This window comes from Lonchura striata, chromosome 28 (assembly GCF_046129695.1).
Source record: "Lonchura striata isolate bLonStr1 chromosome 28, bLonStr1.mat, whole genome shotgun sequence".
NCBI classification, from domain to species: domain Eukaryota; kingdom Metazoa; phylum Chordata; class Aves; order Passeriformes; family Estrildidae; genus Lonchura; species Lonchura striata.
The window spans coordinates 6675713-6693466 of record NC_134630.1 but is presented as its reverse complement, the minus strand read 5'-3'; the positions used below and the strand labels follow the sequence as shown (position 1 = coordinate 6693466).

At 52.1% G+C, this 17754-nt stretch overlaps 1 protein-coding gene across 1 annotated transcript in view; it reads left to right on the top strand.

Moving 5' to 3' along the window:
* Nucleotides 1–17754, top strand: part of LOC110479122 (fibrillin-2) — an 80823-nt gene that overhangs the window by 20693 nt on the left and 42376 nt on the right. Inside the window, exons 6-8 of the mRNA XM_021546168.2 lie at nucleotides 4905–5102; nucleotides 8322–8447; nucleotides 13672–13797. Coding sequence (XP_021401843.2) covers nucleotides 4905–5102; nucleotides 8322–8447; nucleotides 13672–13797 — 450 coding nt within the window. The remainder of the gene's footprint in view (nucleotides 1–4904; nucleotides 5103–8321; nucleotides 8448–13671; nucleotides 13798–17754) is intronic.

The window sequence follows — 17754 nt, the reverse complement described above, 5'->3', positions numbered from 1 at the left end:
GGGAAGAGTCTGGAGCTCTGGAATTGCCATCCCAGCCCCTCCACTGACCACCCAGGACAAATCCTGACCCCCGAGGGCTCTTCCAGGAGTTTCCAAGCCCTGCCCTGACATTTCCAGCCATTCCTCCCGCCCTGGAACCACCAGCCCCGTGTTTCCCTGTGCTCCTTGTGCCTCCTTGAAACTCTCTGGGGTTTCATCAGGAAACAGTAAAAACAGGACAGGAAAACTCAGAAAAAAAAAAGTTCCCCCTTTACAATTTCCTTTGGATGTGTTTTTCCAGCTCTTGGAATGTCTGGCCTTAGAAAGAGCCCCCGCCAGCTTTTTCTTTTCTGCAAAAGTCCAAACAGTTAAACTTGAGGAATGTGGCTGTGTTTGGGTGAAGTAAGGAAATGACGAGCTGGAGAAAGTATTCCATGAGAAAGGAGCCCCTCAGGGAGACCCTGGGGCTGCTCCCCTCCCCTCCCTGAGCCTGAGGGGCTGAGACAGCTCTGGGGCTGCAGAGCCACCATCCAGGCTGGAAAACACCTGGAGAACAACAGGAACAATCAATCCAGGCATGAAAACACCTGGAGAACAACAGGAACAATTGAAAAACACCTGGGAAACAACAGGAACAATGGATCCAGGCTGGAAAACACCTGGAGAACAAGAGGAACTGTTGGAAAACACCTGGAAAACAAGAGGAACAATTGGAAAACACCTGGAAAACATGAGGAACAATGAATCCAGGCTGGAAAACACCTGGAGAACATCAGGAACAATGGATCCAGGCTGGAAAACACCTGGAAAACAACAGGAACAATCAATCCAGGCATGAAAACACCTGGAGAACAACAGGAACAGTCAATCCAGGCTGGAAAACACCTGGAAAACAACAGGAACAATTGGAAAACGCCTGGAGAACAACAGGAACAATCAATCCAGGCATGAAAACACCTGGAGAACAACAGGAACAATGGATCCAGGCTGGAAAACACCTGGAGAACAACAGGAACAATGGATCCAGGCTGGAAAACAGCTGGAGAACAACAGGAACAATAGATCCAGGCTGGAAAACATGTCAATGGAGGGACAGGACACAGGGAATGGCTTCCCATGGACAGAGGGCAGGGTTAGGTGGGATATTGGAGAGGAATCGTTCCCTGTGAGGGTGGGAGGGGCTGGGATGGAATTCCCAGAGAGGGAATCCCTGGAAGTGTCCAAGGGCAGCCTGGGGCAGTGGGAGCTGTCCCTGCCTGTGGGACAGGAATGAGAGGAGCTTTAAGGTCCCTTCCAAGCAGGAGCATTCCAGGATTCCGAGGTCTCTGTGAGCAGAGCATCCATTGCTCCACGGAGCATTTGATTTAAACCTTTCTCTCCTATGATCCTACCCTCCTGATCCCTGTCCTTCCCAGATCCCAATCCCTGTCTCTCCCAATCCCAATCCCTCTCTCCCAGATCCCAATCCCTGTCTCTCCAAATCCAGTCCCTGTCTCTCCCAGATCCCAGTCCCTGTCCCTCCCAATCCCTGTCTCTCCCTGATCCCAATCCCTGTTTCTTCCTGATCCCAATCCCTGTCTCTCTATGATCCCAATCCCTGTTTCTCCCTGATCCCAATCCCTGTCTCTCCCTGATCCCAATCCCTGTTTCTCCCAGATCCCAATCCCTGTCTCTCTATGATCCCAGTCCCTGTCTCTCTATGATCCCAATCCCTGTCTCTCCCAGAGCCCAATCCCTGTCTCTCTATGATCCCAATCCCTGTCTCTCCCAGATCCCAATCCCTGTTTCTCCCAGATCCCAATCCCTGTCTCTCTATGATCCCAGTCCCTGTCTCTCCCAGATCCCAATCCCTGTCTCTCCCTGATCCCAATCCCTGTTTCTCCCAGATCCCAATCCCTGTTTCTCCCTGATCCCAATCCCTGTCTCTCCCTGATCCCAATCCCTGTCTCTCCCAGATCCCAATCCCTGTCTCTCTATGATCCCAGTCCCTGTCTCTCCCAGATCCCAATCCCTGTCTCTCCCAATCCCAATCCCTGTCTCTCCCTGATCCCAGTCCCTGTCTCTCCCAGATCCCAATCCCTATTTTTCCCAATCCCTGTCCCTCCCGTTGGTGGCTCTGGCTCTGTCCCAGCCGTGGCCTCCCAGGATTTCTGCCCAATCCCGGGATTTGTGGCCCCATCCCAGCTGGAGCTCCCTGGGGATGATCCACTTTTGGCCACTTTTGTCCTGCAGCTTCCAAGGCAAAGGCTCCATTGTTTGTTGTGAGAGGGGATTGGAGTTTTGGCAAAGGAAAAATCTCTTCCTCGCCTCTGTTTGTTTTTTTTGGAGAGGAGGAATTCAGCCCCTGGCCTGTCTTGGGAGGGAATTCCAGCGGGTGGGAGAAGAAAAAAGCTCCTCATTCCCTTCCCCTTTCCTTGTGCTGGACCTACTCCCGTGATGGATTTGTGTGGCTGGGGTTGTCCTTTAGATAACACAGAAAATCCTGGAATTATCCCACTTTTCCATCTCCAGAGATCCCAGTTCCCACTGGAATTGACTCAGGGACAATCTCCTGGTTCCATGGATGTTGCAGGAGTGGAGGAAACTTTTTTTCTTGTGACTATTTTCAGAAGTTCCTGATCAAACCCTCCCCCCAGAACCTCCCCGATGCAGGATTTCTTGCAGTCCTTTAGTGGGAATTGCCATTGGAATTGTCAGGGATTTGGAGCTTGAGGGGCTCCCTAAATCCCCCCAAATTCAGGATTTCTTGCAGTCCCTTAATGGGAATTGCCATTGGAATTGCCATTGGAATTGTGAGGTGTTCAGAGCTCGAGGGGCTCCCTAAATTCCCCCCAAATTCAGGATTTTTTGCAATGCCTTGATGAGAATTGCCATTGGAGTTGCCATTGGAATTGTGGAGGATTCAGAGCTCGAGGGGCTCCCTAAATCCCCCCAAATTCAGGATTTTTTGCAATCCCTTAATGAGATTTACCTGGAGCTGGGGAGGTGGAGCTGCTGCACATCCCACACTGGGCTCTGGGAAGAGGGAACAGCAATCCCAGCTTTCCCTCAGTTTTTCCAAGGAAAATCCCCCATCCTGAAGGACACCAACCTGCAGCAGGATTCCTGGAACACGGATCCCATGCCGGGACTGGGAAAGGCTTCAGACATCTCCTAAGCGTCCCTATTTCCTTCATAAAATTTCATTGGTGCCTCATTAAAAATTTAATCATTTGCCCATTAAAATTAGCACCAGCTGGGGCTGGGAGGCAGCCAGGGCTCTCCAGACTGCGATTTCCTTGGCTTCATTCCCTCCAGAGGAGTCATCTGCATAGGAAAAGTTATTTTGGGCAATTATGGGTTTAAAAGGGGGTGTTCTCCTCACAATCCCTCATTCATTATCCCCCTCCAGGAATTCCTGCAGTGCCTGGGGGAGATGAGGTAGGAGATGAGGTGGGAGGTGCAGGTTTGGCCACTTTTCTTTCTGTTCAGAGCATCGATTTTGGGTTTTTTATTTATTAATCTGAGTTTTTTTGGGGTCCACCCCTCAGTGACATCAGTTGCTAGTCTGGGAACTTGTAAAATTTGGGTCAAAAAAAAAAAAAAAAAAAAAAAGGATTTTTACTTGGTAACTCCCTGTGGTTCATGTTTGTGGACAGATTCCCAAAAAAAAAGGTTTTTTTGGGAGATGCCATCCCCTTCACAGCGATGTAACTTCAAAATCATTCATTTTTTCTCTCTCAAATCCTTCTCCTCTCGACCTCCCAGTGGCATCCACAGCCCAATTTTCTCAGCTTTAATCTCCCAGTACAAACTGCTCCAGAACACAAATCAGAGGGAGCATTAAGCTGGGAATGAGGAATTCTTCACTAATTGATTCTTTCCCAGACAGGAGGATTTCCTGGGTGTTTTCCATGGATTTTGGGACGTGGTTACCTGGGGCTCCCAGTGCTCTCACCCCCTCTGAAAAGATTTTTATTGCTTCAAACACATCAAACCCAAATTTTTCCCTGCAGGGACATCTGGGGGTTAATCCAGGAGCAGGGAATTGGGGTCAGGGCAGTTCCTAATTCCTAATTACTGCCTAATTCCAGCCTGGAAATTCCCTGAGCCCATCTCAGCCAGGCTCTGGCTGCCTGACCAACACCTGACTGCTCAGACACTTCATGGGGAATTTTCTGGGCTGGCCAGGACATGCTCCAAGGGTTTTTTTGTTGGGTTTTTTTGGTTTTTTTGGGTTTTTTTTCCAGCCACAGATCAAACACTTCTTTGCCACCACCTCTGCCCAGCTGAAGGAAAAATCCCACGGAAGGATTTTGCTTCCTGCTGGATTCCTGCTGTGCCAATATCCCCTCATCAAGGGTCACGGGAGCCCAGGCAGTGGCAAACCCACATTCCTGAGGGCAAAACCCTGCAAAAATTGGGTTCACATCCTTGGGGTTTAAGGCATGGGGAGGATCCTAATTGGGAATGGGAAACCTGCTGGTTGTTCCCGCAGTGTCTGGGATTTAAAGTTGAAATTGCCAGGAGATGTTTGGGAGTTAAAGTGCAGAAATTAATCATGAGACAGAATCCCAGAGTTGGAGAATTCCAGAATCCCTTGGGGTGGAAGGGAACATAAAAATCACGGAATTTCACTGCCAGCTACTTTCACTATCCCAGGATGCTCCAAGCTCTGTCCAGCCTGGCCTTGGGCACTTCCAGGGAAGGATCTTTCTAACTAAATTTAAATTTGATTGCTTTTCTCCTCCCTGAAATTCCCATAACGGGTGGAATTGCACCCCTGGAATCTCCTCTTCGCTTGACTTTTCCTTTTCAGCTCCAACACTGCGCTTCAATTTTTCCACCCCCCAAAATCCCACACTGTGCTGGCAAAGGGAACCGGGCAGAAATCCTGGGATTTACACGGTGGATGTAACCCGTGAATTCTTTCCTTCCCTCCCCAGATTACCGCACGGGGCCCTGCTTCAGCCAGGTGAACAACCAGATGTGCCAGGGCCAGCTGAGCGGCATCGTGTGCACCAAGACCATGTGCTGTGCCACCATCGGCCGCGCCTGGGGCCACCCCTGCGAGATGTGCCCGGCCCAGCCCCACCCCTGCCGCCGCGGCTTCATCCCCAACATCCGCACCGGAGCCTGCCAGGGTCAGCGGGACGGGAACGGGAACGGGAACGGGAACGGGAACGGGAACGGGGCCAGAGCCCCTGAGCGGCGCTGGGGCAGAGGATGGGGAGAGCAGAGCCCAGGGTGGGAGACTGAAACAGCCCCCGAGTACTGAGAGCGGGGTGCTGGAATGGTTTAACCCTAAAACAGCCCCAAAATGCTGAGAGCGGGGTGCTGGAATGGTTTAACACTAAAACAGCCCCAAAATGCTGAGAGTGGGGTGCTGGAATGGTTTAACACTAAAATAGCCCCAAAATGCTGAGAGCAGAGCCCAAAATGGGAGCTTAAACCAGCCCCAGAGTGCTGAGAACAGGGTGCTGGAATGGTTTAACCCTAAAACAGCCCCAAAATGCTGAGAGTGGGGTGCTGGAATGGTTTAATCCTAAAACAGCCCCAAAATGCTGAGAGCAGAGCCCAAAATGGGAGCTTAAACCAGCCCCAGAGTGCTGAGAGCGGGGTGCTGGAATGGTTTAACACTAAAACAGCCCTCGAGTGCTGAGAGTGGGGTGCTGGAATGGTTTAATCCTAAAACAGCCCCAAAATGCTGAGAGCAGAGCCCAAAATGGGAGCTTAAACCAGCCCCAAAATGCTGAGAGCAGGGTGCTGGAATGGTTTAATCCTAAAACAGCCCCAAAGTGCTGAGAGTGGGGTGCTGGAATGGTTTAATCCTAAAACAGCCCCAAAATGCTGAGAGCAGGGTGCTGGAATGGTTTAATCCTAAAACAGCCCCAAAATGCTGAGAGTGGGGTGCTGGAATGGTTTAATCCTAAAACAGCCCCAAAATGTTGAGAGCAGAGCCCAAAATGGGAGCTTAAACCAGCCCCAAAATGCTGAGAGCAGGGTGCTGGAATGGTTTAACCCTAAAACAGCCCCAAAATGCTGAGAGTGGGGTGCTGGAATGGTTTAACCCTAAAACAGCCCCAAAATGCTGAGAGCAGAGCCCAAAATGGGAGCTTAAACCAGCCCCAGAGTGCTGAGAGCAGGGTGCTGGAATGGTTTAATCCTAGAACAGCCCCAAAATGCTGAGAGCGGGGTGCTGGAATGGTTTAATCCTAAAACAGCCCCAAAATGCTGAGAGCGGGGTGCTGGAATGGTTTAATCCTAAAACAGCCTCAAAATGCTGAGAGCAGAGCCCAAAATGGGAGCTTAAACCAGCCCCAGAGTGCTGAGAGCAGGGTGCTGGAATGGTTTAACCCTAAAACAGCCCCAAAATGCTGAGAGCAGAGCCCAAAATGGGAGCTTAAACCAGCCCCAGAGTGCTGAGAGCGGGGTGCTGGAATGGTTTAACACTAAAACAGCCCTCGAGTGCTGAGAGTGGGGTGCTGGAATGGTTTAATCCTAAAACAGCCCCAAAATGCTGAGAGCAGAGCCCAAAATGGGAGCTTAAACCAGCCCCAAAATGCTGAGAGCAGGGTGCTGGAATGGTTTAATCCTAAAACAGCCCCAAAGTGCTGAGAGTGGGGTGCTGGAATGGTTTAATCCTAAAACAGCCCCAAAATGCTGAGAGCAGGGTGCTGGAATGGTTTAATCCTAAAACAGCCCCAAAATGCTGAGAGTGGGGTGCTGGAATGGTTTAATCCTAAAACAGCCCCAAAATGTTGAGAGCAGAGCCCAAAATGGGAGCTTAAACCAGCCCCAAAATGCTGAGAGCAGGGTGCTGGAATGGTTTAACCCTAAAACAGCCCCAAAATGCTGAGAGTGGGGTGCTGGAATGGTTTAACCCTAAAACAGCCCCAAAATGCTGAGAGCAGAGCCCAAAATGGGAGCTTAAACCAGCCCCAGAGTGCTGAGAGCAGGGTGCTGGAATGGTTTAATCCTAGAACAGCCCCAAAATGCTGAGAGCGGGGTGCTGGAATGGTTTAATCCTAAAACAGCCCCAAAATGCTGAGAGCGGGGTGCTGGAATGGTTTAATCCTAAAACAGCCTCAAAATGCTGAGAGCAGAGCCCAAAATGGGAGCTTAAACCAGCCCCAGAGTGCTGAGAGCAGGGTGCTGGAATGGTTTAACCCTAAAACAGCCCCAAAATGCTGAGAGCAGAGCCCAAAATGGGAGCTTAAACCAGCCCCAGAGTGCTGAGAGCAGGGTGCTGGAATGGTTTAACACTAAAACAGCCCCAAAGTGCTGAGAGTGGGGTGCTGGAATGGTTTAATCCTAAAACAGCCCCAAAATGCTGAGAGTGGGGTGCTGGAATCGTTTAATCCTAAAACAGCCCCAAAATGCTGAGAGCGGGGTGCTGGAATGGTTTAATCCTAGAACAGCCCCAAAATGCTGAGAGTGGGGTGCTGGAATGGTTTAACCCTAAAACAGCCCCAAAATGCTGAGAGTGGGGTGCTGGAATGGTTTAACCCTAAAACAGCCCCAAAATGCTGAGAGTGGGGTGCTGAAATGGTTTAACACTAAAATAGCCCCAAAATGCTGAGAGCAGAGTCTGGAACAGGATCCTAAAACAGCCCCAAAATGCTGAGGGCAGAGCCCAGAACAGGAACCTAAAATAGCCCCAGAGTGCTGAGAGCAGAGCCCAAAATGGGAGCTTAATCTGGCCCCAGAGTGCTGAGAGCAGAATCTGGAACAGAACCCTAAAACAACCCCAGAGTGCTGAGAGCAGAGCTCAGAAAAGGAACCTAAAACTGCCCCAAAATCCTGAGAGCAGAGTCCTGAAATGGTTTAACCCTAAAACAGCCCCAAAGTGCTGAGAGCAGAGTCTGGAACCGGACCCTAAAACAGCACCAAGACAGAATGCCGAGAGCAGAGCCCCAAAACAGAGGACACCGAGAGCAGAGCCCCAACAAAAAGCCTCAAACCAGAACCCTAAACCAGAGAACAGAGAGGAAAACCCCCAAAACAGAGCCCCAAAACACAGAACTCTCTGTGGAACTTTGCCAAATCCCTCCCCGTGGTCATGGAGGATCCCCTGGGACCTTCCAGCACCATTTTATCCCAGAGATTCTGGGCACACTGTGGCTCTTGGGTGAGCTCCTCCATCCCACAGGGCGTTTCTCCCAGAGAACCACGGGATGCACAAATCCTTTGGGAAGCATTCCCATACCCTTGTGTCCCTCTTGCTGGAGGCAAGAATTCATTCCTGTCCATTCCCTGGTGCAATCTGAGGGGTGATTCCCTCTGGAATGTGAGCAGGGGGAAATCCATGGATCCATGGCTGTTCCCTCACACCCCTGCTTCTTCTCCTTCTCCTCCCGCAGATGTGGATGAGTGCCAGGCCATCCCTGGCCTCTGCCAAGGTGGGAATTGCATCAACACCGTGGGATCCTACGAGTGCAAGTGTCCTGCAGGGCACAAGCAGAGCGAGACCAGCCACAGGTGTGAAGGTAAGGGAGGCTCCACACCTGGCTTTGCCAGGCTGCTCCACTTCCCGAGGTCCCGGGAGCATTTCAGTCCTGGGTTTTTGCAAGGTGGGGATGGGACAGAGCTGCCATTCCAGCCTGGATCCCACTTCCCAGCCAAAGGGGTTTTTAATCTGCTTCCCAGAGGCCAAGGGCAGGAAATGAGGAGTAGGCTTTGCCTGATCTCCTGATCTTGCCTCAAGCCAGAAGGAAATGGTTTGGTTTGTTCACAGAGGGTTTTTTTAAAGGATATTTTAATGGGGACACAGACTGATGGCACAGGAGGGACCCCAGCTCAGGGCTGCCTCCAAAGCTCTGCCAGGTTCTGAGTCTGATCATGCCTTGAAAACTCAACAGCTTTTAATTTGGAGGCTCTTGGTTAGGGCTGTGAAGATTGAATCACTGTGAAATGGGAAATCAGGTTGGTGGTGGGAGCTCAGGGAGAGCTCTGCCTGCCTCTGGAAGCCCCTGGAATCAGGATGGTAGGAGGTGGGATGAGATGATCTCTCAGCTCTTTCCAACCCTGACCATTCCAGGATTCTGCCCCTCAGGAAATGTTTCCCAAAGAGAGCCAGGAGCTCCAGAGGTCAAGCCCTGCTGGGGGATGGACATTCCTTCATCCCCAGGAAACATCTGTGTCTGAGCATCTTCCTGGGCAGGATGCCAGGAGACTTTCTCTAAAATCCTGACAGAATTCCTGCAGAGCTCCACATCCAAGGATTGAAAGCAGGACAATCCAAACCAGCCCTTTTTTTGTGTCAGGTGAAGGACCAGCTCCCCAAATCCAGTGATATTCCAGGAATTTGCCTGGTCAAGGTGGGAGCAGGGGCAGCAGAAAGCTTCTCCTGCCCCTCCCTGCCTCTCCCACGCCAGCTGGGGAGCAGAGCACATCTGAAACCAGTTGAGCTGGAATCTCATCCTGAGATTAAACCAAATCCATTGTCTGGATCTGTCCTCCAGATGTGAGGGGCCTCCCACTCCCCCCAGAGCCTGGAAGAACAGCCCCACGTGGCTACAGACTGCTCCCCTTCCCTGTCCTGGCCACAAAAAGGGACAACTCCAGCATTCCCAGGGGCTGCTCCATCCCTGGGTCACCAGCAAGGACAGGAGGCTTCCCTTTGGATCTGGGAGTCCTGCTGGGAACGACAGGAGCAGGAGGGATGCTCCAAAGGGATGGGGTCTGAGGGCTCCTCTCCCAGCTGTGTCACCTCCACGTCCCCCCAGGGCCACCAGAAGGTGAGGAGGATCCCAGGAAAGTGGAATCACCTTTGGGATTCCCTAAAATGCTGTGGATAGGGGAATGGAGACAGTTCCTCTGCCACTTTATGGACACGAGAAGATTTGGGCCCAGAGTTCCCCGCACCCTTTGATCCATCAGGAATTTGTTTCAGCAGATGGAGCATCAGATTCCTGAGCTTCACATTCCTGCTGAAACTGCCAGGATCTCTGCCGTGCTCCAAGTGCTCTCCTCACTGAGCCCAGGGTTTGAGCACAACCAGAGGATGGATTTGTGATCCAGGTGTGCTCCAAGCTGGGCAGCAGTTCCCTTGTTGAGTTTTTGGGTTCATTTTCCAGCGGGGAAAGGAGGGAATTCTCTGCTTCCCTCTCACTTTCAGATTCCCCATCCAAGCCTGGCATCCAGGGAATATCAAACCTGGATTAAACCTCTCTGGGGGATTCTCCCCGGCTTCCCAGAGCTCGAGTTTTGTGCTGGGGGCATTCCTGGTGGGAAGTCAGCCGCAGGTCGGAGCCCAGCTCGCTGATTAGCGATGTCCCCTCATTAACGAGGTCCCCTCATTAAGGATTCATGCCTGCTGGCCCTGTCCTGGTGGGAACAGAGATAACAGCGGTGCCTTCCTTATCTCCTAACACAAACCTTATCTCCCAACACCAACACCTGGAATTCCCGGGGAGGATAAAGACCACGCTGATAACGGAGGCTCGAGCAAAGGAGGCAGCTGCAGCTGGAAATTGCCTGGATGGATTCTCAGCTCCAGCAGGAAAAGGAATCCTTTTCCTCTCAGGGAAACATCCAGCCTGGATTTGGACCTGAACCTCCTCCAAATCCGGGGTTGCTCCGTTCCAGGCTCATCCCTGATGGATGGGACCCTTCCAGAGGGTGGCTCCTGTTGTCCCATTGTCCATTGTATTCCAAGGAGCTCCGGGAGTGATGAAAGTTTCTGGGACTGCTCCCTTTCTGAGGGATCTGAGCAGTCTGGGAAACCGGGATTCAGGGAGGGGAAGGGTCAGGCTGCTCCCTAAAAACCGCTGGAGACAAGGTCAGCTTGGGAAGCACCAAAAATTTTGTTTATGTTGTGCAAAAAGATGAGGAAAGAGGGCGGGAATTGCCAGGTTAGGGGTGAATTAACCAATCTCATGGCTGGATTATGGTGGAAAAAAAGGGAAAAAAGCAGGATCTGTTGAGGTTTTAAGGGAATGAGAGCCTGGGAAGAAAGGCAGGTTTGGATCCAGCTGAGTTCTCAGCGTGGCGGGAGGAAAATTGTTGAGGACACAAGAAAATATTCCTGGTGCAAAGTGGAGAGAGGGAACATCAAAGCTGAGCTTGGACACATCCTGCTGCTCCAGAGACCTGGATCCATAAATCACAGGGAAAGGGGGACTGTGGCATTTTTAAATTATCCTGGAAGCAACCGGAAAATTGACACCGAAGGGAGCAATTCCATGGTGTGGAGTTAAGGGGGAATCGCTGGCTGGACAAAGCTTTTCCTGCCATAATTCCAGGCTTTCTCTGCCAAAAATTTCACTTTTTAACAGCCCTTCCTGTGCTGCGGGACAAAGGCCAAGCTCTGCTATCAGTGAGGTAATGCCAGTGCCTCATCCAGGATGATTCCCAAAGGAATGTGTCCTGCATCCAAAATCCATCCAGGGTGATAAGAGACAAAAACAAAAATCCATGGAGACACACCAGGAAAGGGAATGAAGGGCTCCAGGCAAGCTGTGTGCAACAACCTCAGCCAGGATTTGCCCATTTTTGGCCTCTCCAGGATATTCTGCCAGAGGGAACAAATCCAGGGATTCCAAATCTCACCTCTTTTCCTCATCCCTTTAGAAGTGAGGTGCTCCTTATGCCCCCATAGGCCAGGCTTTTGCCACCAAGGCACAAAATCCTGAATTTCCTGATATTCCTGCACCAGAGGAACCTCCCCAGAATTTTCCACGGGCGGATGGAAGCCCATAACCACCTTCTTTCCATTTCCTCACAAAACCCCTCTGAAGAGCTGATTGTTTTGCTCCATCCAGAGCTCATTTCCCTGGATTTGGGTGGTTTGGAGCTTCCATTCCCCCGCTCCGTGGTTCCTTTCCGGGAGGGGAGGGCAGCGAGTCCCTGGTGCTGCAGCTGAGGGATCCCAAGGCACGACCCTTGGGGGTATTTTCCACATCAAACCCTGGGTTTTTAGCCCATGGAAAAGTTGGGGTTCCCACAGCTCTGTGGGCATCGTGTGGGATGAGTTTTGCAGCTCCAGCTCTTCCAGAGGCTCTGCAGCCTTTGGCTTTTCCAGCTTTTCCAGCCTTAAAGACGAGGCCGCTTCCAATCCGGGCTCCAAAATCAACGTTTGCCTTGAATCCTGCCATTGTCTGAGCAGCAGAGCACAGGATCCTGCTTGGATTTGGAGCGGGAGGTTGGGAAAGTCGGGAAGGAGCCAGGCTGGGGCTGGGTGTTAAGGAGAGGGGAATGAACCCGTCCCGCTGGGTCAGCGCTGCCTGAAGGGCTCCAAACCACCACGGGACACTCCCAGAGGGAAAACCCAGCTGGAAAATGCGGTGGGGAAGGACTGAAAGGACAACAAAGCCCAGGGATCAGGTTCCTGAAGCACAGGATGTGGAGTCCTGGGGGAACAGGAGCTTTCTCTGGGATTTTCAAGGGGTTTCAGGGAAAAAACAGGAGCTGCAGTTTGATGGAACTCTTGGGTTTTCCATAGGAATGGGATCCACTGCTGCCCCCGGGCTGAGTGAGGGATGGCAGAGGCACAGATCTGTCAGTGGGATCCTCCCCAGTGCCACACCAAGTTTTGGGCTGGGTTTTTCCCCCAGTAGCACAACTTTGCCTTCCTAAAGCTCTTTTCCTTGCAGAGCTCCGGGAGTTGCAGCCCAGGGCAGGGCTGGGATTGAATGAGGGGCAGGCTGGCTGACAAAATCTCTTTTTTGGCTGCAGGGGCCCAGGTGGGGGAGGTGTTTTCTGTGCTCTGCTGCCCCAGGAGCTCTCAGGGCTTTTCTGAGCATCAGGGAGCCAGAGCAGCACCGGGGGCTCCAGGGACCCCTCAGGTGCTGGCCAGGAGCAGAAGCTGAGAGTCCAAAAGAGCCAAGCAGGAATTTGCCTTCCCCTCTTGACTGGAATAGAATGAGAGAATGGAATTGTGGAATATCCTGGGCTGGGAGGGGCCCACAGGGGTCTGCAAGTCCAACCCATCACCAATTGTTGGACTTGCAGACCATGACCGAGGTCAGCTCTGGGGAGCAGGACTCAAACCCACCCAAATGTCTATTCCCTCTTTCGGGGAGGAATTTCTTCCTGCTGTCCATCCTAAACTTCTCCTGGGAGGGGCCATGGAGAGAAGGGGAACTCCAGAAAGGGAGAATTTTAGTGAACCCCAGCACCCCCTGACCCCCAAAACCCAACTCCCATCCTCTGTGCCCTGGATTGGGTTGGGGCTGAGGAGCAGGACTCCAACCCTCCCTGGGCAGCCCTTTCCAATGTCAGTCCCTCTCCCTGGGAAGAATTTCTCCCTGCTGTCGAGGCAGGACGGGAATGAAGAGACTCTGACCAGAAGGCTGTGAGAGTAAAACTCTGATTTATTCAAAATACACTGCTCTTTTATACAGAGCTTTGTGAGGACCAACTCCATTGGTCCTGAAGTGAAAACAACCCACAGCATTGGTGCAGAGTGACAGAACTTAACTATAAACAGTGTGAACAACAAGAGAGATAAAGAATTATTTACGTTCTTTCCCAACTCTTTCCCAGGCTTCTGCCTGGCCACAAATTCTCAGTTTCTCTCTTTGACTGAATCTGAGTCCCACAGTCCATCCTAAACCCTGAGAGGGGTGGTGGAGAGAAGCAGAAACTCCACGAATGGAAAACTTCCAATAACCCCCAGCACCCCCTGACCCCCAAAACCCAACTCTGGGGATTTGGGTGGGGAAGGGGACGTTTTTTTCACCCTCCCCGTGGGGGTTGTGTCCCTTGCAGACGTGGATGAGTGCGGGGCCATCCCCGGTGTGTGCGACGGCGGCGACTGCACCAACACCGTGGGCAGCTACGTGTGCTCCTGCCCCCGCGGCTTCGTCAGCAGCCCCGACGGATCCCGCTGCCTCGGTGAGGGGGGAAAACGGCTTTTGGGGTGGGATCAGGGCTGGGAATGGCCACACAGGGATTTGGGAGTGGTGCTGGGATAGGTGGGAGATGCTCCTTCCTCCCTGGTGCTCGCTGCTCCATCCCGCGCCCAGCTGGGTTGTCTGGGGCTTCCTCCCTCTCTGGAATTTGGGCTGTGGAAAGGGTTGGTGAGGATGTGAGGAGGAGGAGGATTGGGAGGAAGGAATTGGGGGCTGGGAATGTTGGGGGGAGTGAGGAAGGAATTCGGGGCTGAGAATGTTGGGGGGAGTGAGGAAGGATCCCCGTGCTCCTCTCACAGAATATCCCATTTGGATATTCCCACTTTGCAGGAGGATCCCCAGACACTCCCCCTCCCCTCCTGCTCCCCTGTTTTCCACCAGTGCTCCCAGTACAACTGGGCTGGCTGTGGTTTTGGGGTGTGGGAAAGCTTGGAGTCCTCCTTGGAGCACAGAGGGATGTGGGGATGGAGAGCAGCCCCCAGCTGCACATCCCTGCCCTGCAGAGGGACAGGGAAAGGGCTCCAAGGCTCGGGGAAGCAGGGAAAACAATCAGGGAATTTTATCACCTCCTCCTGCTGCTTCCTGCTCCCAGCACGGCTCATAAATCCCAGCTGCTCTGGGCTGATATTCCAGGGGGCTCAGCTGGCTTCATCCCCCTGAATTCAGCTTTTGGGAAAGAGTTCTTAGCCCTGAGCTGCTACTCTGGATCCTTCTGGATCCCGGGAAGAGATGCACAGACAGACCCCCCATCCCAATGGGGCTGCCAGGGGAATTCTTCCACATTCCCTGGGAGCTTCCTTCCCCCCACAGCATCCCATCCCTGCCCTATTCCCCCCATTCCCACCCTCCTTCCCCCCCCAGCTCCCCAGTTCTGGCCCCAAAGCCCTTCCCAAATCCCAAATCCCCATCCCAGCTCCCTGGGGCTGCCCTGAGCTGCTCCTCCTCAGCCCTGGCCCAATTTTGGCTCCAGGTGTTCCCATTCCAAAGCCTCTTCCCCAAACTGGCCCCAATCTCCAGAGCCTGGAGTGATTTTTTTTTTTTTTTTTTTTTTGAATTTTTAACAGATCCAAACTCCTTTCCTGTAAATATTTGATGGTCCATTGGTATCAAACCCCAGTTCCTGGTATAAATGAGCAGCTCTGGGGTTACTCAAACTCAGTAGGGGCTCCAAATAAATCCCAGGGGCTTCTTTTTCCCCTGGTCTGAAAGTCCATTTGCCTTCAGGAAGATGAGGATGGGGAGATTTGGGAAGAGGAGTTCTTCCAGCACAGGCAGAGATTGGTGGTGCAGTGCAAAATGTCAGGTGCATTTCCATTTTCTGTTGAAATGAGTACAGGAAAAAAAAACCAAAAAAACAAAAAAACCAACCCAACCAAAAATCAGCTCCAAATTCTTTTCTAGCCACGGATCCTGGAGCAGGATTAAATGTTTTAGTTCCAGGAGGAAAAAAAATGTTGTGAAGTGTGAGTAAAAAGTAAAGCCCAAGTCCTCTTGTTTGGGGAACTGATAGATTTTAATGGGAATGGAATTTTTTCCTGCTGTTTCCCAGCCCCTGCCATGAGCCCAGAGGGGTGTGACAGTTCTGGGATGAGTCATGTGGACATTCCCCACTTTCCTTGAAACCAAGAGCTTTGAAAAGGAAAATAAATAAAATTAGAAAGCCCAGATTTAAAAATAGTGCTGAGCTGATTGAGCTGCGGCGGGCTCTGACTCCACCTGAGCTGGCTCTGGGTGCTGCAGCCTTCCCTGAGCTCCCTTTTTGGGACAGGCAGGGTTTGTTTTGGCAGAACCCACAGCTCCTGCTGGGGTGGGGCACCCAAATTTTGCCAGCTCTGCTCAGGGAGGGTCTTATTTGGAGATTTGGGGTCCCAGGTTGTCATCCCATGAAACAAAGCAAGGGAGCAGCTGGGAAAATGGAATATGGAAAAATGATGTGGCACTTTTGAAGCATGGCCAGCATCGGGAGAGGGGACATTGTCACCCTGGAGGTGACCACAGGAAAGGTGTTTAGGAGCACCAGCATGTGGTCATTTCCCCTCCCTTCTCAGCAAAGCAAACACCTTTTTTATGGCACTGCAATCGTCTCAAAAATCAAAGTTTTTCCAGCAAGACCCAGAGCTGCAGCTGACCCCCAGTGCCAGGAGCTGCTTTCAGTGCCTGCCCCAGCAAAACCCCACCAGGAGAAAAACCTCAGGGAACATTCATGGAACGATTCAAGCAGCTGGGCTGCGTCAGAATCCATGGTGTTGATGATTTTGAGATTGTAAAATCTCTGTCTTTCTGCCCCACTGCCAAAGCAGAAGCCATAATTGGTCTGTGCTGTTTCCAGGTTGTTTATTCTGTTTATCTCTCACATGTTCTGCTGCCCTGCCCAGCTCTGTCCTGCAGGGCAGCGTGTGGGGCTCTGCCCTCAGTGGGATGTGACAAACATTAAATACCAGAAACTCCCTGGGCTGCATTTACAAGAACGTGCCAATATCTGTCACCTACGTTGGACAGTGTGTCCCCAGCCTGAACCAACAGAAAAATGCCAACACCACAGTGAGACATGGAGGGCGTGAAGAAGGAGAAAAAGGACAAGGCACACCCAATTTCCTCCATCTTGTCCCCTTTGGACCCCTCATCTAGAATCCTAAAATTTTACTTTTGCACCCGTGCCACACTTAATTATTACTGATATCAAACCCTCAGAGCTGGTAATTGATCCTGTAAGGTTGAAAATTCTTTTCCATGGACAGAGATCACAGCCAGTGTCTCTGGGGGCTCTGTCCAGGGGGTTCCTGACCCTGCCAGGGTGCCAGGGCAGCCAGAGGGAATTTCTGGATTCCCACAGGTCTGGACACACCAAGGCCAGTCCCAGCTGGGCCATAAGAGCCTCCTTCAGTCCTGCTTGTGAAGGGCTCTGCAGGCAGCACCAGGAGCTGCCCCAGCAGCCAGGGGGGCTCCGTGGATTTTCCTTGCTGCAAAGGGTTCCTCTTCCAGAGCAGCTTAAGAGAATAATTTCCAAATGAAGAAAAATGGGCTTTCAGTGCATTCCCAGACGTGCTCATGGTGTTCCTTCCTTCCCTCCCTGCGACTCAGCACTCCTGCTCTGGCCTTTTTTTGAGCTCGTTTTTATTTTCCTGGGAGTGCAGCAAAGCTCTGGAGGGTTTGGGTTGTGCCTCTCCCTGGGCAGTAGCAGCAGATTCAGCACCTCCAGTTCTGGGTCTTGCTGAGCCTGGCCAAGCCCTGGGCTCAGACAGGGTTGGAGGGTTTCACTGAGGGCTTTGTCTGCCTGAAGAGCCCTGGTTTTGATCCACTTCGGTCTAAGCAAGAGGAAAAAGGAAACCTGAGGGTTGTGGAATCATGGAATGAGCTGGGAGGGATCTCAGAGCTCATCCAGGGCGCCTCCCACCAGCCCAGTTTTGTGGGATTAGCTGTGCTGGATAATCTCTCCTGTTTCTCCTGGCATCAGGACACCCCCCATGGGATCTGCCAGAGCCCAGATCCAGCCTGGAATTGCTCCTGTCCCCTCAGGATGAGCAGGACCACCTCCCCCTCCTGCTCTGCCATCCTGGCTGGACCTGGGCACCCCCTGGGCTCTGTCCCCACCTCTGAGCTCTCTCTAATCCCAGCTGGAATTTCCCCTCAGCATTTTCTGCTTTACTGGGGTTTTGTGCAAACTGGGACCCGAACACCCCCAGGGCTTCTCCTCCCCTTCCTGAGGATTAGGGGCTGATCCAGTTTTGCATTCAATCCCCACTTTCAAATTCCCCTTCTCCAGGTCTGCCTTTGTGCCTGCTGGTGTTTTTGGGTGGATAAAGTTTCCTGAAAGGAGCAATTCCCTCTGAATCCAGCTGTGAGCAGGGGTGGGGGCGGTGCCTGAGGAAGGAGCTGCTGGTTTGAGCTGGGGTCCCCGAGCTGTGCTGGGAGCAGAATGCACCCAGAGCCCCCAGATCAA